Source organism: Hyla sarda, chromosome 7 (genome assembly GCF_029499605.1).
Source record: "Hyla sarda isolate aHylSar1 chromosome 7, aHylSar1.hap1, whole genome shotgun sequence".
Lineage (NCBI taxonomy): Eukaryota > Metazoa > Chordata > Amphibia > Anura > Hylidae > Hyla > Hyla sarda.
This window is the reverse complement of record NC_079195.1, coordinates 38,957,235-38,983,466: the sequence shown is the minus strand read 5'-3', so window position 1 is coordinate 38,983,466 and position 26,232 is coordinate 38,957,235. Positions and strand designations below refer to the sequence as shown.

Genomic DNA, 26,232 nt, shown 5'->3' with positions numbered 1-26,232 from the left:
GTCACATCTCACACATACAGAGTCCAAGCAGCAGGCGGAGGCTTGGCCACTGTAGACAGGCTGCTGGCTAATCCTTCAGGGCTCACTTAAAAGATTAGAGGTGGGTGGTGCTAAGATTCCCTGGACTGGGTAAGGATTTTGGAAGCAGGCAAACAAGCGCAGACTTTTAATTCACTGCCTGTGCAGCCTACAAGCTCCAGCTGTCTCTCCCTCGCTCTCTCTCTCTTCTTGCAGCTGCAAAGAACCTGGCAAGAGAGAAAGTGTCAGGGTAAAGGAGGAAAGAAACAAAAAAGTGTTTCCAACTCTAAGAAAGAGGAAGACGAGGAACTTTTCCCCCATATTTTTGCACTTCATGACCTTTTAATAGAAGAAAGTTGAAGGAACAGTCCGGTATCTTGGGGCGTTTCATGAGTGAGGCTTGAAGGACTTTTGGCCACTTTGGGTGCAGTCATGCAGTTCCATTGGAATGTTGTGGCTCTCCTGAACTTTGGGTTTGTCCTCTGGAGTTCTGCAGAAGAATACGATTATTACAGTTGGCAGTCGGACAACTTCCAGAATGGACGATTCTACACCAAGCAGAGCAAATGTGTGGACATTCCCCAAGACCTTCATCTGTGCCATAATGTTGGCTATAAGAAGATGAGGCTACCCAATTTACTGGACCATGAAACCATGCCTGAAGTAAAGCAACAAGCCAGTAGTTGGGTTCCCTTGTTGGCGAAGAGATGTCATCGAGACACCCAACTCTTCTTGTGCTCCCTTTTTGCGCCAATTTGCTTGGAGAGACCCATTTATCCATGCCGGTCGCTGTGTGAGGTGGTGCGCGATAGCTGTGCACCAGTCATGGAATCGTATGGTTTTCCTTGGCCAGAGATGCTGAACTGTAATAAGTTTCCTCAAGATAATGACCTCTGCATCACTGTGCAATATGGCACCAAGCAAGTGACTCAACCATCAGGTAATACATATATATATAAGTGTTATAAGGAACATTTTCACATTGGCCCTTGTCCTTTCAATTCTCATTCTAACTTCCATCTTCAGCACCTTAGTCGTGTTGTAGGAGGAAACTGGAGTAGCTGGAGGTAACCCACAAACACATGGGGAAAACTTTGGGTCTTCCATACGGAAATTGTATTTAGGGGGTACCATCATATTCACAAATTGACCCAAACTGACACCAACATACCTCATTGTCTATAAAAGATTTGAGGGTTCATTTGGGTCAGTTTTTTTGGTAGCACCCCGAATAATTCTTCCCATCTAAAATACCAGAATAGCCAATGGAGCCGCCAATGGAAGTGATGAAAGCAAGTGAGAACAGGGTCTCATTATGTCAACAAGATTTAACTCTACTATAGGAATCTGGCCTTAAACCCTACAAATTGCCTCTTTCAAAAGCCAACATCCATCTCGAAGGAAATGTGCAAAAACAATAAAAATCCACCAAAAGTTATGATCAAATTACAACACTTTTTTATTTATTTATTTTTGTATATAAATCCAAAAGTAGCGGTTGCAGATAATATTAACATTAATTTGTTTGTAGACTTCAGCATCTGATATAATGTTTTAGAGCAGATATTGTCCATGTGGTCAATAACTGATCACTAGCGTGATCAGTTATTGTCCACATGGACAATATCTGCTCTAAATATCACCAGTAGAGATGAGCGAATTTACAGTAAATTTGATTTGTCACAAACTTCTCGGCTCGGCAGTTGATGACTTATCTTGCATAAATTAGTTCAGCTTTCAGGTGCTCCGGATGGCTGGAAAAGGTGGATACATTCCTAGGAAAGAGTCTCCTAGGACTGTATCCACCTTTTCCAGCCAACGGGAGCACCTGAAAGCTCAACTAATTTATGCAGGATAAGCCATCAACTGCCGAGCCGAGAAGTTCGTGACGAATCGAATTTACTGTAAGTTCACTCATCTCTAATCACCAGCGTAGACATGATAGTAAGTAAAGTGTTCTGGCAAAAGTCACACAAATGTCTGATTCCTCCTCGAATATTCATGTTTTGCTCCTCAAAGTCTGAACCATAATTGTATGGAAGATCGAGATAAAAAAAAAGGAGGTAGCCGGTACAAAGGGCAAACTATTATGTTTGGGGTACAAAAACTTTTTGCAGCAAAAACATAAACTATCTAATAGACTTAACATCAGGGATCAGATGAGGCCTTAGCATCTCACTCAACAAACAACGTTGAGATCATGATCTTCAACCTGGGCTCCTGAATCCATTGACCCTACCCTAAGATTCCCCCTTATATACTTAATTCTTGAGCTCCAGTATTTTTGATATTTTGGCAATAATATTTACACAAACCAATGATTCTACCAATACGACCTATAAATGAACTTTATACCAAAAATTGGCATGTCTATAGTAACGACATGGTTGTTGGAGCCCAATGCAAATCTTTTCAGTGTCGAGTCCTTATGAACTTGAGCATTCAATATCTGACATGACAGTTTATAATAGTCCATGAGGTCAATGACTGATCTCAAAATTCCCAGTATAGATGAATTTGTTCAGTTTGTTCAGATTTTTGCTAAGATTGGAAGGTCAAATAAAAGTCATCATTGGAAAAGACATCTAAATACCATAAAGAACTAAGTATAATAAATAACAACTTAATATAATAAAGAACTAAATATAATAAAGAACTAAATGAATCAATCAATCAATAAATCTGTAGTATTATATAGTATTAAGGATCATATATGGTTAAAACTTTTTTCTTTTTAATAACGTTGAAAAATAAAATTAAAAAATTGAATTCCTGAGCTGGTATTATTTTCAGAATAGATAAGAACTCAGACAGTTCCCAGGAGACTCGTGTGAGCAGAATATATTAGAGTTTTACAGAATGAGAACATAGAGTCAAAATTTTAAATATGAACAGTCCTTTTAGTGACTTCATACTCCCCCAAAAAAGTTGGAAAGGTCTAAGGAAAAGATAAGATAAATTTAAATTTATAGTGGAAAAAAAGAGAGAGATCTGGCATTTAAAAACAATTTTATGAATTTTTTAAGATTTTTTGGGGAATATATTAGGATGAAAATATTAAAGAATGGGAAAGGAGATGGAAGAGATGGGAAGGATGGATCAGGTTCAATGCATTAGTATAATAATACACTCAAAACTCAGTGTGAACCGTAGGAATGGGTGTCAAAGAGCATTTTGGTGTCGATTTTTGGGGGTAAAAATGTCAAAGTGGTTAGATGTTGGTTGTGATCCAATGACAAATTTTTTAAACATTTTAGTTTTATTTAATCTTTAGTGATGGAATTTTAGTGATTTGTTTATGTTGACTTTTTATGAATTTTTCATGGATTACTCTTTTTTTTATTTTTGTAAATTTTTTTTTCTATTGATGTTAAAAATATATAAAAAAAAAACAGGTAAGAATGCGCATGGATTTTTACAAACAGTATCACAAAAAAAAAAAAAAATTCACAGGATTGTGCCTATAATAAAAAATAAAAAATAAATTACCCTTGTCTCAGTAAAATGTATACTTTTCTAGATAGTGATGCAGGTCTTGTTTAAAGGGGTACTCCACTGGAAAATATATATTTTTTAAATCAACTGGTGCCAGAAAGTTAAACAGATTTGTAATAAATTTCTATTAAAAAATCTTAATCCTTCCAGTACTTATCAACTGCTGTATGATCCACAGGAAGTTCTTTTCTTTTTGAATTTCCTTTCTGCCTGACCACAGTGCTCTCTGCTGACACCTCTGTCCATTTTAGGAACTGTCTAGAGTAGGAGCAAATCCCAATAGCTCTGGACAGTTCCTGACATGGACAGAGGTGTCAGCAGAGAGCACTGTGGTCAGACAGAAAGGAAATTCAAAAAGAAAATAACTTTTTCTGTAGTGTACAATAGCTGAAAAGTACTGGAAGGGTTAAGATTTATTAATAGAAGTAATTTACAAATCTGCTTAAAGAAATAGTCCTGTACGGACTATTCTTATTCTATCCTGCCCGGGGTTGCAAAAAAAGTGAAAATAAACTTTCACTTACCTTCCTACATTCCCCTGGCGCTCCGCTACAGCTGATCGGTTGGCCGGGCTGTCTTCTTCCTACTTTCTTTAGCCCGGAACGTCACACTGACCAAAGCGAGACATTGCTGCGGCGGGTGATAGGTTGAAGCACCGTGTGACTTTCCGGGCTAAGGGAAGTAGGAACAACACAGCCCGGCCGACCGATCAGCTGTAGCGGAGCTCCGGGGGAATGTAGGAAGGTAAGTGAAAGTTTATTTTCACTTTTTTTGCAGCCCGGGCAGGATATATTAAGAATAGTCCGTACCCGCCCATTCCTTTAACTTTCTGGCATCAGTTTATTTAAAAAAATATGTTTTCCAGTGGAGTACCCCTTTAAATGACACATGTAGGTTTTGATGCATTTTTTTTTTTCTTTATCAAAACTTTTTTACATTTTTTATTAAATTTTCTGGTCATTACAAAATTTTCTGGTAATTTTTACCCAAAAACGGAAACAACACCCTATCACAGCCTGTGCGTTTGAATGTATTCTAACAATGTAAAAATTCATGTAATGTATAGTAGTAAAATCTACAGTAAACTGGTGTTAAAAATAGTGGGTGAAACTATATAGGTAGTATTATTTTTAGTATTATTTCTATTGTCATTGTTATAATTTACATATATATACATATACATATATATATATATATATATATATATATATATATATATATATATATATATATGTATATATATATATATATATATATATATTTTTTTTTTTTTTTTTTTTTTTTTTTTTTTTTTCAAAACTATTTATTTTCATACTAAAAAAAGTATGGCTAATATGAAGTGAGATTTAGGACCCTATATGGACTTTTGTAGCTGGAGAGATACAATTTGGCCCCTGATGCAACTTTTTTTTTAAGATTTTGTGCATGATTGATGCATAAAATCTCTTTAAATTTGCATATAATATTCCAGGCCAGTGTTTCCTAACAAGGGTGCCTCCAGCCTTTGCAAAATTACAACTCCCAGCATGCCTGGTCAGCCAACGTTCGGAGATACAATCATAGGAGGAGGGTTCAATACAGACCTAGGTTTGCATAAAAGTATCCTATTTGCACAACAACCTAAAGAAGAATTCAGGGGTGTAACTTGTAGCTTCTGGGCCCCAACGCAAAATATGTAATAGGGCCCCATGCTTGTCATTTGACCTTGAAATACAAGTGTCCTCTTATAGGGCAGAGATGCCCTGGTGCCCCTCACTGCTACCTTTGCACCCCCCTATAGTTACACCCAGATCTCACATCTTGATGGGACCCGAAGTGTAGTTCACCGTATAGGGATTGTCCAGTTCTCATAATCCCTTTATGTTGGAAGGTCCCCCAAGGATAAGATGAACACAGGGTATACTAAGATTTGGACCCCCCCCCCCAGTGATAAATTGCAATTTGAGATAGAGCTCAGTAGTAAGTGCTCACATCCTCTGCAGTGCCCCCACAGGGCAAATCAAGCATTACATGGTGCTAATTCAGATCAATAGACTGTGCTTGAAATGCTCCAATGGATCATTGATAAGACATGGATAAGAGCATAAGACAAACTGTGTAGGGGCTTTCTGCTCCATTTAAACAACAGGGATCCCCAAAAAAGGGACCTCAATCTATTAACCCATCACACTCCAACAGGGAGCGTAATGAGTCTATGGAAGTCTTTATATTTGTATTTATTTTAAAGCATCTTTAAAGTAGTGGGATTCGTTGTCTCCAGAGTGTGGCCCTCCAGCTGTTCCAAAACTACAACTCTCAGCATGCCCGGACAGCCGTTGGCTGTCCGGGCATGCTGGGAATTGTAGTTTTGCAACAGCTGGAGGTCCACAGTTTGGAGATTTGGGGTTTAAATAATAGGTTACCCCTAACCTAGAAGGCCATGTCTTAAAGCCACCTCCCATACAAGCGCACAGAGTGTCAGTGTGTTCATTGAAACATGTTGAAAACATAACAAATTGGTTCACATTTACTGCCTATACTAACTGAGGTCACAGGGGTCGGAGTGCACGGTAGGGGTCCTGTACTTACTTGACTGCTTTACTCAGCAACCGATACTTGAGGAAAGTTTTCACAGAAATTGACTTTTGTCCTCTTGTCTAGTCCTCTTCTGGGCTGCCCCCCGCCATGCGGACACACAATACACAAAAGGGAAGGGTCTGATGAGATACAAGAGATTAAAAGACACAAAATGCAACAACTTCATTAGGAAATAGACAACTATAGGCGTTAGCATTCACTGGATTTTGGATTCTGGGCCATACAGAGGATGGGAAGGTTTTCATAGGCGGAGTCATAGCGAGTGTCCATGACACTAAGAATTGTCAGTCGTCATCTGGACTAGTGCTTTAAACAGTCCAGATAGATAGATATATAGATATGATATAGATAGATATTAGATAAATAGATATGAGATAGATAGATATGAGATAGATATGAGATAGATAGATATGAGATAGATAGATATGAGATAGATATGAGATAGATAGATATGAGATAGATAGATAGATAGATATGAGATAGATAGATATGAGATAGATATGATATAGATAGATAGATAGATAGATAGATAGATAAATAGATATGAGATAGATAGATAGATAGATATGAGATAGATAGATATGAGATAGATAGATAGATAGATAGATATGAGATAGATATGATATAGATAAATAGATAGATATGAGATAGATAGATAGATATGATATATATAGATATGAGATAAATAGATATGAGATAGATAGATAGATAGATAGATAGATATGAGATAGATGATAGATAGATAGATAGATAGATAGATAGATATGAGATAGATGGATAGATATGAGATAGATATGAGATAGATAGATAGATATGAGATAGATAGATAGATATGTGAAAGATAATTATGAGATAGATAAATAGATAGATATGAGATAGATAGATAGATAGATATGAGATAGATGGATAGATATGAGATAGATATGAGATAGATAGATAGATAGATAGATATGAGATAGATAGATAGATAGATAGATAGATAGATATGTGAAAGATAATTATGAGATAGATAAATAGATAGATATGAGATAGATAGATAGATAGATAGATATGAGATAGATGGATAGATATGAGATAGATATGAGATAGATAGATAGATATGAGATAGATAGATAGATAGATAGATAGATAGATATGTGAAAGATAATTATGAGATAGATAAATAGATAGATATGAGATAGATAGATAGATAGATAGATAGATAGATATGAGATAGATGGATAGATATGAGATAGATATGAGATAGATAGATAGATAGATATGAGATAGATAGATAGATATGTGAAAGATAATTATGAGATAGATAGATAGGTAGATATGAGATAGATAGATAGATAGATAGATAGATAGATATGAGATAGATAATTATGAGATAGATAGATAGATAGATAGATAGATATATATGAGATAGATAGATATGAGATACATAATTATGAGATAGATAAATAGATAGATATGAGATAGATAGATAGATATGAGATAGATAATTATGACATAGATAGATAGATATGAGATAGATTGATAGATTGATAATAGATAGATAGATATGAGATAGATACATAGATACTCAATAGAAATGGCAGTTATTTATTCACCCCAAATGGGCAGCAACATTTCGATAGTGTCACACCATCATTTTCAAGCCATGGTTTTCATTGTGTGAGACCATTGAAACGTCGCTGCACATTGGGGTGAATAAATAACCCTTTTTTTTACTATTTTGGAGTGCTCCCGCCTTTTCTCTTGAGTGTGTGTGGTGGATCATGGACCGGGACCTTGGCTGGTGGACACCCGTGTATTATCGGAATGGGAGTGCTGCTTTGCTCTTTTACATAGATAGATAGATAGATAGATAGATAGAAGATATTCTTCCCCTTCTGTCTGGTTTGGTTTGTCTGGTAACTACTTAACAATGAATAAAGTAACATCTAACTGCAGAATCAGACTACACTTTGTTGTCTGTAACCAGGAAGATACATAGATCTTCACAGAACTTGTATACAACAGCTGTATCTGAACTTAACGTTTGCCAAACATGAAAGCAATCTGCAAATGTAAAGTGAGAATCTTAAACTGGAACACATTTTTTTTTTTTTTTTTTAAATCAACTGGTGCCAGAAAGTTAAACAGATTTGTAAATTACTTCTATTTAAAAATCTTCATTCTTCCAGTACTTATCAGCTGCTGTATGCTCCTCAGGAAGTTCTTTTCTTTTTGAATTTCCTTTTTGTCTGACCATAGTGCTCTCTGCTGACGCCTCTGTCCATTTTAGTAGGAGTAGGAGCAAATCCCCATAGCAAACCTCTCCTGCTCTGGACAGTTCCTGACGTGGACAGAGGTGTCAGCAGAGAGAACTGTGGTCAGACAGAAAATAAATTCAAAAAGAAAAGAACTTCCTCGGGAGCATCCAACAGCTGATAAGTACTGGAAGGGTTAACATTTTTTAATTGAAGTAATTTACAAATCTGTTTAATGTTCTGGCTCCAGTTGATTTAAAAACAATATATATTTTCCAGGGGAGTACCCCTTTAATAATGAGTATATGATTCTTACTAAACTATGGTTTTTGAAGTTGAGTACATATTTTAGATCGTTTCACTAATGCTTTCTTCCACGGACAGCCTTCTATCCTGTCAGGACATCCTGTCTCCCATCTATGGGGCAGATCTGGGGCCATGTGACAGGACACATCATTAAAGGGGTACTCCGCTGCTCAGCGTTTGGAACAAACTGTTCTGAATGTTGGAGCCGGTGCCGGGAGATCGTGACGTCATAGCCCCGCCCCTTGTGACATCACGCCCCGCCCCTCAATGCAAGTCTAAGGGAAGGGGCGTGACATCACAGTTCCTCCATATGGACATGATGACATCACACAGCTCCTCCATATGGATATGATGACATCACACAGTTCCTCCATATAGACATGATGACATCACACAGTTCCTCCATATGGACATGATGACATCACACAGTTCCTCCATATAGACATGATGACATCACACAGTTCCTCCATATGGACATGATGACATCACACAGTTCCTGCATATGGACATGATGACATCACACAGTTCCTGCATATGGACATGATGACATCACACAGTTCCTCCATATGGACATGATGACATCACACAGTTCCTGCATATGGACATGATGACATCACACAGTTCCTCCATATGGACATGATGACATCACACAGTTCCTCCATATGGACATGATGACATCACACAGTTCCTCCATATGGACATGATGACATCACACAGTTCACAGCATGTGAAGACAATTAATATATATTGCATTACATTAACAATAAAGTAGATTATAAAAGTTTCTCCATTAATAAGTATCAGCACATTCTCAAGAAAACCCGGAGGTAACCAAGTCAGCGAGTCGGCTTCCATAGAGGAATGACAGGTCTTCAGCATAAGGAGTTCACATTAGAAATGTTTAGCCCTCAGGGAGATTTCGGGGAGTTAGTATTATATTGCTCCGTGTGCCTGAAGAACATGTACGAGCTTCCTCAGCCTCTCGGAGAATCCACTTCTCCCTGTATTAGCACCAGATAAATATTTTTGGAGATTCCCCACGGACACCGCGTACACCTCCCTATCTGTATTCTTCTTCCTAAACATCCGACCTGTGGGAGCTCTGGTGGGATGTAAAGGATGCTGCCACAAGTCCCTGGTGTCAGGAGGAATCTGACAAAGACTTGGATATTTACACTTTTATTGTAAATTTGCCTAAATCATGCATTTTTCCCATCCAGAGAGACTTTTGCTGGAAGCATAAGATATGCAGAGATAAACTAAAATAACAAAGATATCATGAAATTACTTAGATTCCCTCCATCCCAGCAGAACAGATCATTTCCTAAAGATAATTCTATGGAAACAGAAGTCTTGTGCAATAAGTTGCACATGTGTCAATAACGAAAAAAAATATATACATATATATATATATATATATATATATATATGTGTGGGTGTATGTGGTGCCTTGTGGGTGTGGATGGTGATTGGGATGTTGCGGCGCAGGTTATAAAGGGTGCTATTAACCCTTGTCAGTCGTGATGCCAGGGCGAGGGTTAAATGCTGTATGACTTGACCTATCGCCACCCTTCCCAAGGACGATTGGTGTTTGCGGAATAAAGTATTGTCCACAACCAGAGCTTTGCTGAAAACTTGCGTAAACTTTACTGAAGATTTTCTGTAACATGCGAACATAAGAACAGTCTTTGTAACAGAGTCTATGAACAGCTTAGCTGTTGGGACTTTTAGTAAGTTCTTTAGCTTGTAGGGATTTAGTATGCGCAGATCAGCTGGATTTAGGGTTATGTTTAGGTCCAGGGTCCATGCCAACATTAGCGGGGAATTTAGAAGACCTCACTGTGTAATTCAGCCGAGGCAGCAAGGCTTTGGCCTAGTAATTGTCGTTGAAAGTTGCGGAGGTCCTACCTCATTCAGTGACAGCAACCCAAGAGAGAGAATAATGGCCGCAGCTCCCTTATATGGGCAGGGGCTGGCCGTCTTTGGATTGGTCCACGCCATCTGTCAATCAGCTTTACAAGGCATTGTGGGTATCACATGTCCCATGAACCTCCAAAGGTCCTTTTTACCTACCATGGAGACTAGAACATCGTCACGTGACCCGCAGGTCCTGTGACGCTAGCGCAAGGTAAGTACACATTTTATATACATTTATTTACATTTACTCTAATAATATATTAACTATTTAAGGGGTGACTAGGTGAGGACTAGACCTGAGGACCCCACGGTTCCTAGGAACTCTGACTTTGGGGACCCCTACCAAGGTACGGTATGTAATACGGTACCGGGACACCACATAAATATATATATATATATATATATATATATATATATATTCTATTACTATACATTATAGCACCAACATCTTCTGTGGAGCTGTACAAAAGTTGCATGAAGGATGGACTTAGGATCCCCAGTCCAGCACTGTTCAAAGAAAGTCCATTAAAGGGGTACTCCACTGCCCCAGCATTCGGAATATTTAGTTTGGAACGCTGGGTGCGGGCTGCGCCGCTCGTGCTGTCACGCTATGTCCCCTCAATGTAAGTCTATGGGAGGGGGCGTGACGGTAGTCACGCCCCCTCCCATAGCCTAGCATTGAGGGGGGCGTGGCATGACAGCACGAGAGGCAGGACCGTGATGTCACGACCCCCACAGCCCGCACCCAGCCTTCGGAACGTAGTGTTCCGAATGCTAGGGCAGGGGAGTACCCCTTTAAGGCTTCGAACAGACACAACTTCTGTTTGTCTTGTGAACCCCTTTGCACGTCAACTTAAATATAAAATCTCATCCACTATGTAAATAAAGCCCTACTGAACAACTTTTTAATTGCTTTTATTTAAAAATATTTCCTCCTTTCATGTTTTTTTTTTTACTTTAAAAACTTCTCCACTAGGGGTCTCCCTAGCAATCCTGTCAGCAAGCATTTCGGACTCAGTGAGTTAGTCTGAAATCAGCTCAGCACAGCTCCCGCCTGTCAGACAGGCAGGAGGGAGGGAGCAGACAACCTCCCCTGCTCTCTGCCTTCAACTGAGCTACTGAAGAGCATAGAAAAAAGGTATTTTTAGGGTTTTTTAAAGCAAAATAAATGCAGGGATATACTGAGTCAGAGTCAGGGACAGATGGGGAGGGCGATTAGGGAAAGTTTAGATGGTGATAGGTACTCTTTAAAACTTTAAAACCCTCAACATATTTCTGGGGTCTTTTTCTGTTTGTCCCCTTCCTCAGGATGTACCACATATTTAATTACTTAGCTATTGTGATCAAAAACAACTAAGCTGTTAAAGGGCGGCTCCTCCTCTGTCACCTAATTGGTTGCTAGCAATACAACTGCAAGGTGCTGAGTGTCTAACATGGCAGCCAAGGACCTAATGAGAACCCTCAGGAAATATTGTCTAACAATCCATTATATCCCGAAAAAAAATCTCTTCTATTTTAGATCCAATTAAAAGCACGGTTGTACTAAAAATAAATTAATCACAATGACTTGACATGTTTCGGGCGGTTATCCCTTACTCATATGATTATGAGTAAGAGGTAACCCTAGAAACGTGTCAAGCCATTCTACTTTTCATGTGATTTTTTTGTACATTTGTGCTAAAAGTGGTAAAAGAGAACTTAACCAGATTTCCTGGATTGCAACTTGTTGCCCTTGCGAAAAGTCCAGTCAGAGTCCAGAGAGAGACCAACAGATGGTGAGCTGACTAACATGGTCTGTTATGAAAATAAAATACGTTTTTTTTTTAAATTGTTGTGTCAGGGAAGGACAAAAAGACAGTGACCTGACTAACCTGCTCTGTTTGTGAAAATAAAATAAAAAAGTTTTTAAAATATTCTGCGGCAGGAAGGGATTATGGCAGGAATTTATCATTTCTTGGATCCTATGTCACAGGAGTGGGCAGGTCAAGGGCACAATAAGTAGGACCTACATAGACATCCAGGTTGGACACCAGATAAGATCCAGCACACTGTAATATAAGATCTACTCTCTGTGGATGCAGCGTTGGGCAGAGTGAACACCGTCTTACAGCCCAATCATTCCACAACCCATCATGAGTCACTTCCCAATCCTTCACTAATGAAGACAATTAGACTTTCATTAAACAATGTGAAGCTCCGGGAAGCTGAAATCACATACGATAAAGGGTCTTATTCTCTGCGGACTAATTGTCATTAGCGACATCATCACATGGTGAATGAAAGCCCCTCCGAATGTCTGAATGGCTCCCGCCGCATTTCGGTGACTCATCGGAAGTTAATTGGTGATACAATATTAGCAGAATCCTACCAAATTCCGGCCTCCAAATATAAACAGAAACAATGAGTCTTTCACAACACAAACAATACAAGACAAAAAGCTGAATGTGTGAATCTCAGGGGCATCTGTCTGAGCTTTATCTACTTATCGCCTCAATGTGTCTTCTAGTCATTATTATCCAGGGAATTGTTCACATCTACTTACTTATTATTTCCAGCTAATAATAGGTTTTTGTCTGTAGTTACAACACAATGGCCGCTATGGTTTTTTTTTTTTTTTTTTTTTGCTTCTTAACAGAAATCTCCAATTTTTGAGGTTTAATCCTGGACGAAATGCTTTTATATATATATATATATATATATATATATATATATATATATATATATTTTTTTTTTTTTTTTTCTTTCAGAGTTCTATGTAGCTCAATGAGCGGTAAGGTAATTCTCAACCTACTTAAAAATTAAAGGGGTTATCCGGTTAATAGAAACGTATCTCCAATCCCAGATAAATATCTGATTGCAGGGGGTCCGGCTGCTTGGGACCCCCTGAAATCTCCAGTATTGGGCTCAACTCACCGCGCTGAGCACTCTGGGGGCTACCTGCTAACTGATCTCAGAAGTAATGGCCCACTCAGCCAATCACTAACCGTGGCGGGGCACCACTGGGGTTGGTGATTGGTGGAGCAGGCCGTAACTGGTGAGATCAGTTTGTCTCAGAAGGTGGGGGTGGAGCACTCAGCAGTAAGAGATGATGCCCTTTCTGGAGATTGCGGGGGGTCCCAGTGGTTGGACCCACACGATTAGACACATCCGCTACCCTGTGGATAGAGGATACATTATTATTAAACAGATAACCCCAACCACTGGGAGCCCCCGCGACATTCAGAATGGGGTTTGTCTTTTATCGCTAAGCGATATGGCACTCACCTTCAGAGACAAACTGTCTTCTCCACTGACGGCCTGTTCCGCCAATTATCGTCCGCAGTGGTGTCCAGCCATAGTGGGTGTCACTCCACTCCAGCCAATCAGGACACGTCAATTGCTATTCATACACTGTGACATGTAGACATAAAGAATCAGGGCATATTAACTAAAACTGATTTACCACCAAGCATTATACCAGTATTGTAGCATGCCATTGTCACATCTATCTCTATGTCCCAGCCCTGGTATCTGTGGGTGTCAATGGCCTATTTGCTACATTGGAAGGGAACAGTGTTAAAAACTTCACAGGGCATTTTTGGGAAGGCATCCTATTACAAATGTTAAATTGGGCCCCAGGAGCTTCACGTTGTACCTATTCTTGAAAAGGTTATATAGTTATGATCAGAGAATTAGGGAATGAAGTGATGTTAATGCAACCTATCCGAAATAGGTTTTGGGGACATTGGTATGTTTACTAGTGATGAGCGGCATTGGCCATATTCGAATTTGCGATATTTCGTGAATATATAGATGAATATTCATCCTATATTTGCAAATTTTACGTATTCGTTATATTCATTGTGTATTTGCACATTCGCGTATTCGAGGGAGAAAACAGGGAGGGGTGGGCAACTTTACTATTGGTTGCTAGGGATGTTGTTAATTACCTCTGACAAGTGTATTTGCATCATTCTCATTGGCCCACAAGCTAAAAGAAGGAATATGCGAATATGCGCATATGCAGGAAAAAACAAATATTTGTAATTTCGAATATATAGAATATATTCTAAATATTCACGAATTTGCGATATTCACGATAAAAATTAGAAATGCAAATATTCGCGCCCAATACTAATGTTTACATAGTGCAGTAAGAGTTACAATCACTCCGAAGCACTTTACTGTATATGGTTTTACCTTGGTGTGGAAATGCTGCCGCAACATTACCGATTTCTAGGAACATACTAATAATACTGTTCAACGTAAGCCATAAGCTTTAAAGTGGTAAAATGTAAGATTCATTTGAAATGTCCCTTCTAAAGCTATTCTAACGTACAGTCACATGACCATGCTCCGGGTGTTGATCTCCGGCTTGTATGAGGTCCCGTACTGTAAACATATGGTTATTAGAGATGAGTGAACTTACAGTAAATTCGATTCGTCACAAACTTCTCGGCTCGGCAGTTGATGACTTTTCCTGCGTAAATTAGTTCAGCCTTCATGTGCTCCGGTGGGCTGGAAAAAGTGGATACAGTCCTAGGAAAGAGTCTCCTAGGACTGTATCCACCTTTTCCAGCCCACCGGAGCACCGGAAAGCTGAACTAATTTATGCAGGAAAAGACATCAACTGCCGAGCCGAGAAGTTCGTGACGAATCGAATTTACTGTAAGTTCGCTCATCTCTAATGGTTATTATCCCACTCTTTAATGTACAGGACACCCCCACAATACTTACGTCTTGTCTCCATTGCCCCAAGCTCTATTCCTTTTATTCTTATCTCAACAGGGATTGTGTTTCACATGCTGGGCAGCAGCTCTAGTGAGCATAAGAACAGCAGGGCTATGTTGTATGTGAAAAAATAGATTTTTTTTACAGAATTACCTTACATCTTCTAATAGAGGGGTATACAGGCAGCTGTCAATAGGGGCAAAGGCTGAGGAGAGGAATTTTGGGGACTGTAAGCCCTGGCAGCATCAAAACAAAGATGCTGCACAGATCTGGGCAAGATAATGAATATAAAAAAGAACTCCTTCCAATCTATGATGGCATCACCTAATCAGCCTTTATACATATTCTCATACTTTTCTATATTTTTTTATTAGCTCATAAAGCCCCCTAACATATTTATTCAGCTGAGGTACCAAATGACTGGTGCGGCCATGAAAGGAGCTTTAGTGGGAATGAGTAATAAAAACATTTTTGCGGTGGAACTAATGGTCTTGTGAAAGTTCTTATTGTAAATTATTTTCACAACTTCACAGGTTCCTTAGATAAGTGGGCAGACATTAAACACACATTTATCAAGACTTTCCCTGTGTGGCCACAACTTTCAACACGTTCTGAAGTCCCACAGCAACTCTGGAGGGGAAACGACAAAAGCTGCTCTGAATCACTAATCAACATCATGCCACGGGGCATTCATGCCTACTGTGCCAGTAACACTGCGTAGCCGAAGTGGTGACTAAGAAGAGAACAGAAATTAGTCTTATTTTTCGTTTAGCGAAAAGGCTTCGGTACAGAATTAGCATATGGTTAGGTTGTCCTTTCGATGGCTCGTGCAGGACCTATCCTGCTATTTTCCCATAAAACCGCAAATTGGAGGTGGTTGAATGAAGCAAGTAGAGATGAGCGAAGTTCCAGCACTTCGATTTGCCACGAACCTCGCGGCTCCGCCGCGAGGTTCGTGACGAATCGAAGTACTGGAACTTCGCTCATCTCTAGAAGCAAGGGTCGAGCATGCACTGTGCCCTGATTATGTACCGTATTTTTCGCCTTATAGGAAGCACCGGCGTATAAGACGCACCCAATTTATAGCTGCAAAATCTAAAAAAAATTTAGATTTTGAACCCAATAGTGGTCTTCAGCCGTTGGCTGTCCGGGCATGCTGGGAGTTGTAGTTTTGCAACATCTGGAGGTCCGCAGATTGAAGACCACTGCATAGGAGGTAATACTCACGTGTCCCCGCCGCTCCGGACCCGTCACCGCTGCCCTGGATGTCGCTCCATCGCTGTCGCCGCGTCCCCGCCGCTCCGGAACATCTCTGCTGCGGGCCGGGTATCCTCGCTCTCCGTCGCCGCCATCACGTCGTTACGCACGCCGACTCATGTACGCAACGACCTGATGACGAGGAAGGAGAGCGCCGGCCATACAGGGGATCCCTGAACGGAGAAGACACCGAGGAGGCAGGTAAGGTCCCTCCCGGTGTCCTGTAAGCACTAACCCGGCTATTCAGTCGGGCTGTTTGGGACCGCCGCGGTGAAATCGCGGCGGTCCCGAACAGCCCGACTGAGGAGCCGGGTTAGTGTCACTTTCCCTTCAGACGCGGCGGTCAGCTTTGATTGCCGCGTCTGAAGGGTTAATAAAGGGCATCACCGCGATCGGTGATGTCCTGTATTAGCCGCGGGTCCCGGCCGTTGATGGCCGCAGGGACCGCCACGGTGTATTCGCCGTATAAGACGCACCGACTTTTTTCCCCCAGTTTTGGGGAAGAAAAAGTGCGCCTTGTACGGCGAAAAATACGGTACATTAGTATATAGTGTAAAAATCATGTCTAATTAATACTACGAGCAAAGTTCATAACAGCTCATCCTCGTAGTAAGCGTGCGGACCAGGCATGGACTCCGCCCCAACAAATGGAAAATGAAGAAAGGATCGTCCAGCGCTTGACTCAGGGAAAAGGCACTTTATTGGAATACCATGGAGAACAAACAGGTACACGAAAACTTGTGACGCGTTTCGTCTCGAGTCACTGAATGATTAAGGCTCAGTGACTCGAGCCGAAACGCGTCACAAGTTTTCGCGTACCTGTTTGTTCTCCATGGCATTCCAATAAAGTACCTGTTCCCTGAGTCAAGCGCTGGACGATCCTTTCTTCATTTTAAATAATACTACCATACAACAAATATTACGATCTTTGGTGGCCACAGTCCTTGGGTGGGAGCTGAACTTCTGACTACCTTCAGAAAAGCAGCGGAAGCCTTCTGCAGCACTGTTGCATGCTCCCCTGACCTGTATACAGTATAACCTATCTTGCGATCTAGACTCTAACCGGGGCGGTACTTATGTAAAAAGGGGTGTTCTGCTCTGTTTTGGTTAAAGGGGTACTCCACTGGAAAATATTTTTATTTCTTTTTTAAATCAACTAGTGCCAGAAAGTTAAATAGATTTGTAAATTACTTCTATTTAAAATCTTAATTCTTCCAGTACTTATCAGCTACTGTGTGCTCCACAGGAAGTTTTTTTTATTTTTTTATTATTTATTTATTTTCAGTCTGACCACAGTAACATAGTAACATAGTTCATAAGGTTAAAAAAAAGACCAGAGTCCATCAAGTTCAACCTATAACCCTAATGAGTCCCTACTGAGTTGATCCAGAGGAAGGCAAAAAACCCTCATACTAGAGGTAAAAATTCCTTCCCGACTCCAAATATGGCATCAGAATAAACCCCTGGATCAACGTTCTGTCCCTATAAATCTGATATACATAACCAGCAGTGTTATTATTCTCCAAAAATGCATCCAGACCCCTTTTATATTCTTTTACAGAGTTCACCATGACCACCTCCTCCGGGAGTGCTCTCTGCTGACACCTCTGTCCATGTCAGGAACTGTCCAGAGTACAAGCAAATCCATATAGCAAACTTCTCCAGATCTGGGCAGGTCCTGACATGGACAGAGGTGTCGGCAGAGAGCACTGTGGTCAGACAGAAAAGAAATTCAAAAAGAAAAGAACTTCCTGTAGAGCATACAGCAGCTGATAAATACTGGAAGGATTAATATTTTTAAATAGAAGTAATTTACAAATCTGTTTAACTTTCTGGCACAAACTGATAAAAAAAAAAATATATAATAATTCCACCAGAGTACCCCTTTAAGTTTTTCAATGGAGCAATGTAGATTCTGCAGAACATAAATGCCAAGTAGACAGGATACAAGGCGTGTATGATACTTTCTATGTTTTGAAACCTGAAATAAAAGTAATAATATTAAAACAAGCTTGATATGTGTTACAGGAGAGGTCCCCAACCCCGTCCTCAAGGCTCACCAACAGGCCAGGATTAGAATGCTTCCAATGGGGTAACTGAAAAGAAAACGGAATGTTGCTGGGCCTTGAGGACCACTATGTTACAGGGTATATCAGTGTTAGGGGTCCTTATAGGAAAATAGTCATTGCGTCAACCCACTAAACCCAATACACCGGGTTATAGTGTGAGTGAACAGGAGACCGAGACTATAAATTCACAAATAAAATTAAAAAAAAATTTAAAAAAATGCCTCTTGGGAGTGCACAATTAAAGGGCATTTTTTGTTGTTTCATTTGTTGCAGGTTAAAAAAAAAATGCCACAAAAAGGCCACAAGTAGGTCAAAATGTATGTAAATAGGAACATGTCTAGAAAGGGCTAATAAATCAGTAGAAAGAAATGATTACATCCAAATTGTTACCTTGTTGTTGTTACGCCTAGCGCTCCGGGTCCCCGCTCCTCCCCGGAGCGCGTACGGCGTCTCTCTCTCCGCAGCGCCCCGGTCGGTCCCGCTGACCGGGAGCGCTGCACTGTCATGGCCGTCGGGGATGCGATTCGCACAGCGGGACGCGCCCGCTCGCGAATCGCATCCCAGGTCACTTACCCGTTCCCGTCCCCTGCTGTCATGTGCTGGCGCGCGCGGCTCCGCTCTCTAGGGCGCGCGCGCGCCAGCTCCCTGAGACTTAAAGGGCCAGTGCACCAATGATTGGTGCCTGGCCCAATTAGCTTAATTGGCTTCCACCTGGTCCCTGACTATATCTGACCTCCTCCCATGCACTCCCTTGCCGGATCTTGTTGCCCTTGTGCCTAGTGAAAGCGTTTTGTGTGTTCAAAGCCTGTGTACCAGAACTTCTGCTATCCACCCTGACTACGAACCTTGCTGCCTGCCCCGATCTTCTGCTACGTCCGACCTTGCTTCTGTCTACTCCCTTGTACCGCGCCTATCTTCAGCAGCCAGAGAGGTTGAGCCGTTGCTAGTGGATACGACCTGGTCACTACCGCCGCAGCAAGACCATCCCGCTTTGCGGCGGGCTCTGGTGAAAACCAGTAGTGACTTAGAACCGGTCCACTAGCACGGTCCACGCCAATCCTTCTCTGGCACAGAGGATCCACCTCCTGCCAGCCGGCATCGTGACAGTAGATCCGGCCATGGATCCCGCTGAGGTCCCTCTGCCTTATATCTCTGATCTCACCACGGTGGTCGCCCAGCAATCCCGACAGATCGCCCATCTAACCCACCAGCTGTCGGAAGTGTCCACCATTGTGCAGCAACTTCAGTCGCAACTTCAGCAGCAATCATCTCCTCCGCCAGCTCCTGCACCCCTTCCGCAGCGAGTGGCCACTCCTAGCCTCCGCCTGTCCTTGCCGGACAAATTTAATGGGGACTCTAAGTTTTGCCGTGGCTTCCTTTCACAATGTTCCCTGCACTTGGAGATGATGTCGGACCAGTTTCCTACTGAAAGGTCTAAGGTGGCTTTCGTAGTCAGCCTTCTGTCTGGAAAAGCCCTGTCATGGGCCACACCGCTCTGGGACCGCAATGACCCTGTCACTGCCTCTGTACACTCCTTCTTCTCGGAAATTCGAAGTGTCTTTGAGGAACCTGCCCGAGCCTCTTCTGCTGAGACTGCCCTGCTGAACCTGGTCCAGGGTAATTCTTCCGTTGGCGAGTACGCCATACAATTCCGTACTCTTGCTTCTGAACTATCCTGGAATAATGAGGCCCTCTGCGCGACCTTTAAAAAAGGCCTATCCAGCAACATTAAAGATGTTCTGGCCGCACGAGAAACTCCTGCTAACCTGCATGAACTCATCCATCTAGCCACTCGCATTGACATGCGTTTTTCTGAGAGGCATCAAGAGCTCCGCCAGGAAAAAGACTGAGATCTCTGGACACCTCTCCCACAGTCTCCATTGCAATCTGCGCCTAGGCCTCCCGCCGAGGAGGCCATGCAAGTGGATCGGTCTCGCCTGACCCTGGAAGAGAGGAATCGCCGTAAGGAAGAGAATCTTTGTCTGTACTGTGCCAGTACCGAACATTTTTTGGTGGATTGCCTTATCCGTCCTCCACGTCTGGGAAACGCACGCTCGCACCCAGCTCTCGTGGGTGTGGCGTCTCTTGATGCTAAGTCGGCTTCTCCACGTCTCACGGTGCCTGTACGGATTTCTTCTTCAGCCAGCTCTTCCCTCTCAGCCGTGGCCTGCCTGGACTCTGGTGCCTCTGGGAATTTTATTCGGGAGTCCTTGGTGAATAAATTCCGCATCCCGGTGACCCGTCTTGTCAAGCCACTCCACATTTCCGCGGTCAACGGAGCCAGGTTGGATTGCACCGTGCGTTTCCGCACGGAGCCCCTCCTAATGTGCATCGGTCCTCATCATGAGAAAATTGAGTTTTTGGTCCTCTCCAATTGCACTTCTGAAATTCTCCTTGGACTACCCTGGCTTCAACACCATTCCCCAACCCTGGATTGGTCCTCAGGGGAGATCAAGAGTTGGGGTACCTCTTGCTTCAAGGACTGCCTTAAACCGGTTCCCAGTACTCCCTGCCGTGACCCTGTGGTTCCTCCTGTATCCGGTCTCCCTAAGGTCGTTATGGACTCTGCCCGCCTTAAGAAGTGCCTCTCCCTCCCTCCCAGTCCAGTCAGTCAAGCCTCGGTGCCTCCTCGTGGCCCTCGTCCTGGTGTCACACTGCCCCGTGCCAGGCCTCGCCCTCTGCCCTCCCTCCCCATTCCCACTCCTGCTGTACTGCCTGCCGTTGAGGAATCCCTCCATCCTTTCCCGGTGTCCTCATCCCAGGGGGGGCAGTTACCGGACAAAGAGAAGGGGAGACCTAAGGGGGGGGGGTACTGTTACGCCTAGCGCTCCGGGTCCCCGCTCCTCCCCGGAGCGCGTACGGCGTCTCTCTCTCCGCAGCGCCCCGGTCGGTCCCGCTGACCGGGAGCGCTGCACTGTCATGGCCGTCGGGGATGCGATTCGCACAGCGGGACGCGCCCGCTCGCGAATCGCATCCCAGGTCACTTACCCGTTCCCGTCCCCTGCTGTCATGTGCTGGCGCGCGCGGCTCCGCTCTCTAGGGCGCGCGCGCGCCAGCTCCCTGAGACTTAAAGGGCCAGTGCACCAATGATTGGTGCCTGGCCCAATTAGCTTAATTGGCTTCCACCTGGTCCCTGACTATATCTGACCTCCTCCCATGGACTCCCTTGCCGGATCTTGTTGCCCTTGTGCCTAGTGAAAGCGTTTTGTGTGTTCAAAGCCTGTGTACCAGAACTTCTGCTATCCACCCTGACTACGAACCTTGCTGCCTGCCCCGACCTTCTGCTACGTCCGACCTTGCTTCTGTCTACTCCCTTGTACCGCGCCTATCTTCAGCAGCCAGAGAGGTTGAGCCGTTGCTAGTGGATACGACCTGGTCACTACCGCCGCAGCAAGACCATCCCGCTTTGCGGCGGGCTCTGGTGAAAACCAGTAGTGACTTAGAACCGGTCCACTAGCACGGTCCATGCCAATCCTTCTCTGGCACAGAGGATCCACCTCCTGCCAGCCGGCATCGTGACAGTTGTATAGGAAGGTCTCTTTTTTATTTTTTTTTTCTCTTGTCCAGTGGCTGTGTCCGGTGGTGCGGCTTAGGCTGGGTTGACACTGCAGAATTTCTGCCGGAGATCGAGCCGGTGGCGCTAGGACCGGGCAGACTGCGTTGCTGCCCCCATAGACTGCAATGTATTTCTGGCTGGATTTTTTGGGAGATCTGCTCAGAAATGCATTGCCATCTATGGGGACAGCAATGTAGTCCTCGGGGTCCTAGTGCCGCTGGCTCGATCTCCGGCAGAAATTCTGCCCAGAAATCCCACAGTATGAACCCAGCCTTAGCAGGAGAAAAACAATTTATTTTAAAATCAACTGGTGCCAGAAACTTAAAGGGGTACTCCGGTGGAAAAAAATTTTTTTTTATCAACTGGTGCCAGAAAGTTAAACAGATTTGTAAATTACTTCTATTAAAAAATATATTTATCCTTCCAGTACCTATTAGCGGGTGTAGATTACAGAGAAAGCTCTTTTGCTTTTGGTATCAGGAAATGTCCAGAACAGCATAGGTTTGCTATGGGGATTTGCTCCTGTTCTGGACAGTTCCTGATACGGATAGAGTACTGGAAGGATAAATATATTTTAATAGAAGATATGTACAAATCTGTTTAAAGGAAAACTGTCACATGTTGACTCCCGCACTAACCACAGGTACTGACAGATAGTGCAGGGGACGCTGATTCATATGATCCTTACCTTGCCCGGATCCACCTGGTCGTTCGCCCGCAATCTTAGTTTTTCTATATATATGCAAATGTGCCTGTAACTGGCATGGGCGGGGTTTTCAGGAGCCTAGTGGCAATGTGACGTCAGCGCCGCCCGTCCGCAGCGCCGGCCGCTTATGAATATTCATCCCCCCCCTCTCCGGCTCTCCCGTTCCTCACCGCTCCTAATTGGTTTTCACTGCACATGTGCCACTTCCTGACATGCGCAGTGAAGACCTGTTAGGAGCGGCGAGGAAAGGGAGAGCCGGAGAGAGGGGGGATGAATATTCATAAGCGGCCGGCGCTGCGGACGGGCGGCACTGACGTCACATTGCCACTAGGCCCATGCCAGTTACAGGCACATTTGCATATATATAGAAAAACTAAGATTGCGGGCGAATGACCAGACGGATCCGGGCAAGGTAAGGATCATATGAATCAGCGTCCCCCGCAGTATCCATCGGTACCTGTGGTTAGTGCGGGAGTGAACATGTGACCGTTTTCCTTTAAAGGGGTATTCCAGGCCAAAACTTTTTTTTAGGTATCAACTGGCTCCGGAAAGTTAAACAGATTTGTAAATTACTTCTATTAAAAAACCTTAATCCTTCCAATAGTTATTAGCTTCTGAAGTTGAGTTGCTGTTTTCTGTCTAACTGCTCTCTCATGACTAACGTCCCGGGAGCTGTGCAGTTCCTATGGGGATATTCTCCCATCATGCACAGCTCCCGGGACGTGACATCATCATTGAGCAGTTAGACAGAAAACTTTAGAAGCTAATAACTATTGGAAGGATTAAGATTTTTTAATAGAAGTAATTTACAAATCTGTTTAACTTTCCGGAGCCAGTTGATATATATAAAAAAAGGTTTTGCCTGGAATACCCCTTTAACTTTCTAGCACCAGTTGATTAAAAAAAAAAAAAAGTTTTTCCACCGGAGTACCCCTTTAAACAGATTTGTAAATTACTTCCATATAATAATCTTAATCCTTCCAGTACTTATAAGCTGCTGTATGCTTCAGAGGAAGTTGTATAGTTATTTCCAGTCTGACCACAGTGCTCTCTGCTGACACCTCTGTCCATGTCAGGAACTGTCCAGAGCAGGAGAGGTTTTCTCTGGGGATTTGCTTCTGCTCTGGACAGTTCCTGACACGGACAGAGGTGTCAGCAGAGAGCACTGTGGTTAGACTGAAAAGAACTATACAACTTCCTCTGGAGCATACAGCAGCTGATAAGTACTGGAAGGATTAAGATTTTTTTTTTTTTTTTAATAGAAGTAATTTACAAATCTGTTTAACTTTCTGGCACCAGTTGATTTAAAAAAATAAAATGTTTGTCCAGTGGAGTACCCCTTTAAGTTCCTGTCCCACTGGAAGGGGTGTTGAGGAGTCATCTACCTGACAATCCGATAACTTTGCTGGACTCTCAGCACTCAGCAGACACCACATTCCATCATTCAATAAAGGCCTCTTCAGGTCCGGGTGGCTTTTTACAGCTGTGTCCTTTCTTATCAGCGCACAGTATAGGAGCTGTTCATATGAAGAACAATGTTTCCCAACCCGTGTGTCTCCAGCTCTTGCAAAACTACAACTCCCAGCATGCCCGGACAGCCAACGGCTGTCCGGTCATGCTGGGAGTTGTAGTCTTGCAACAGCCGAAGGCACCCTGGTTGGGAAACACTGACCTAGCCTTAGGGTCCGTTCACACGGGCGGATTACCTGCATATTTTCCTGAAGCGTATTTGCTGCGGAAAATCCACAGCGGATTTTGCTACCGTTAACTTCAATGGGTCAGCAGAAAATCCGCAGGCAGATTTGCAGATTTTCCTTCAGACCCATTGAAGTCAATGGTAGCAAAATCCGCAGCCGATTTTTCACAGCAAATACGTTGCAGAAAATCCGCAGGTAATCTGCCCGTGTGAATGGACCCTTAGGCCAAGTTTCCACACAGTTTTTTTTTGGCACATTTTGGATATCTGCCACTGCAGTTTTTGAGCCAAAGCCAGAAGTGTATTAAAAAGGAATGGGAAATATAAAGGAAGGACTTATACTTCTCCTTCCTACTGGATTCACTTCTGACTTTTGCGCAAAAACCGCAGTGGCAGATATCCCAAAAATGACGGGAAAAAATCTGTGTGGAAACCTTGTCTCAGGAATATTTTGTACTCAGTTAAATGGACAAGATCAGGAATATTGGGAGAGATTTATCAAAACCTGTACAGAGGAAATGTTGCCCAGTTGCCCATAGCAACCAATCAGATCGCTTCTTTCATTTTTAACAAGGCCTCTGAAAAATGAAAGAAGCAATCTGATTGGTTGCTATGGGCAACTGGGCCACATTTCCTTTACCCAGGTTTTGATCATTCCCCCATTAACTTCTTAATCTACCCACCTATAGGTGGCAGCAAATAGACAGTAATTTCATTTTTTCCCAGAAAACATTGCCATAAAGATTTCCTTTTAACTGAATCTTCACAAGTAGATCCTATACTTCCCATAGGGGGAGATTTATCAATACCTGTGCAGAGGAAAAGTTGCTGAGTTGCCCATAGCAACCAATCAGATCTCTTCTTTCATTTTGCAGAGGCCTTGTTAAAAATGAAAGAAGGAATCTGATTGGTTGCCATGGGCAACTGGGCATTTTTTCCTCTGCACAATGCGCAAGCTTTGATAAATCTCCCCCATAGTCTTTTTGTACAGTTACCTCATTTACTACCGTATTTTTCGCCGTATAAGACGCACTATTTCTTCCCCAAAACTGGGGGGAAAAAGTCGGTGCGTCTTATACGGCGTATACACCCCTATCGCGGCGGTCCCTGCGGCCATCAACGGCCGGGACCCGCTGCTAATACAGGACATCACCGATCGCAGTGATGCCCTGTATTAACCCTTCAGACGCGGCGATCAAAGCTGACCGCCGCGTCTGAAGGGAAAGTGACACTAACCCGGCAGTTCAGTGGGGCTGTTCGGGACCGCCGCGATTTCACCGCGCGGTCCCGAACAGCCCGACTGAATAGCCGGGTTAGTGCTTACAGGACACCGGGAGGGACCTTACCTGCCTCCTCGGTGTCTTCTCCATTCAGGGATCCCCTGTATGGCCTGCGCTCTCCTTCCTCGTCATCACGTGGACGGCGGCGACGGAGAGAGAGGATACCCGGCCGGCAGCAGAGACGTTCCGGAGTGACGGGGACACGGCGACAGCGATGGAGCGACATCCAGGGCAGCGGTGACTGGTCCGGAGCGGCGGGGACACGTGAGTATTACCTCCTATGCAGTGGTCTTCAATCTGCGGACCTCCAGATGTTGCAAAACTACAACTCCCAGCATGCCCGGACAGCCAATGGCTGTCCGGGCATGCTGGGAGTTGTAGTTTTGCAACATCTGGAGTTCCGCAGGT

The 26,232-nt window shown here is 43.1% G+C and overlaps 1 protein-coding gene and 1 long non-coding RNA gene across 3 annotated transcripts in view; one reads left to right on the top strand and one right to left on the bottom strand.

The window, feature by feature from the left end:
* Positions 1-389: 389 nt before the first annotated feature.
* Positions 390-25,330, bottom strand: LOC130282676 (uncharacterized). Of its 2 annotated transcripts, none has more exons than XR_008846485.1 (3): positions 25,228-25,330; positions 6,082-6,165; positions 390-508 (listed from the first exon to the last, which is right to left on the bottom strand). It is a non-coding gene; the product is annotated as an uncharacterized LOC130282676 (long non-coding RNA). The 2 variants fall into 2 exon arrangements; XR_008846486.1 differs by lacking the exon at positions 25,228-25,330 and adding an exon at positions 24,234-24,360.
* Positions 451-26,232, top strand: part of SFRP5 (secreted frizzled related protein 5) — a 110,099-nt gene continuing 84,317 nt past the window's right edge. The window contains exon 1 of the mRNA XM_056531163.1: positions 451-958. Within this exon, the coding sequence (XP_056387138.1) occupies positions 451-958 (508 nt within the window). The remainder of the gene's footprint in view (positions 959-26,232) is intronic.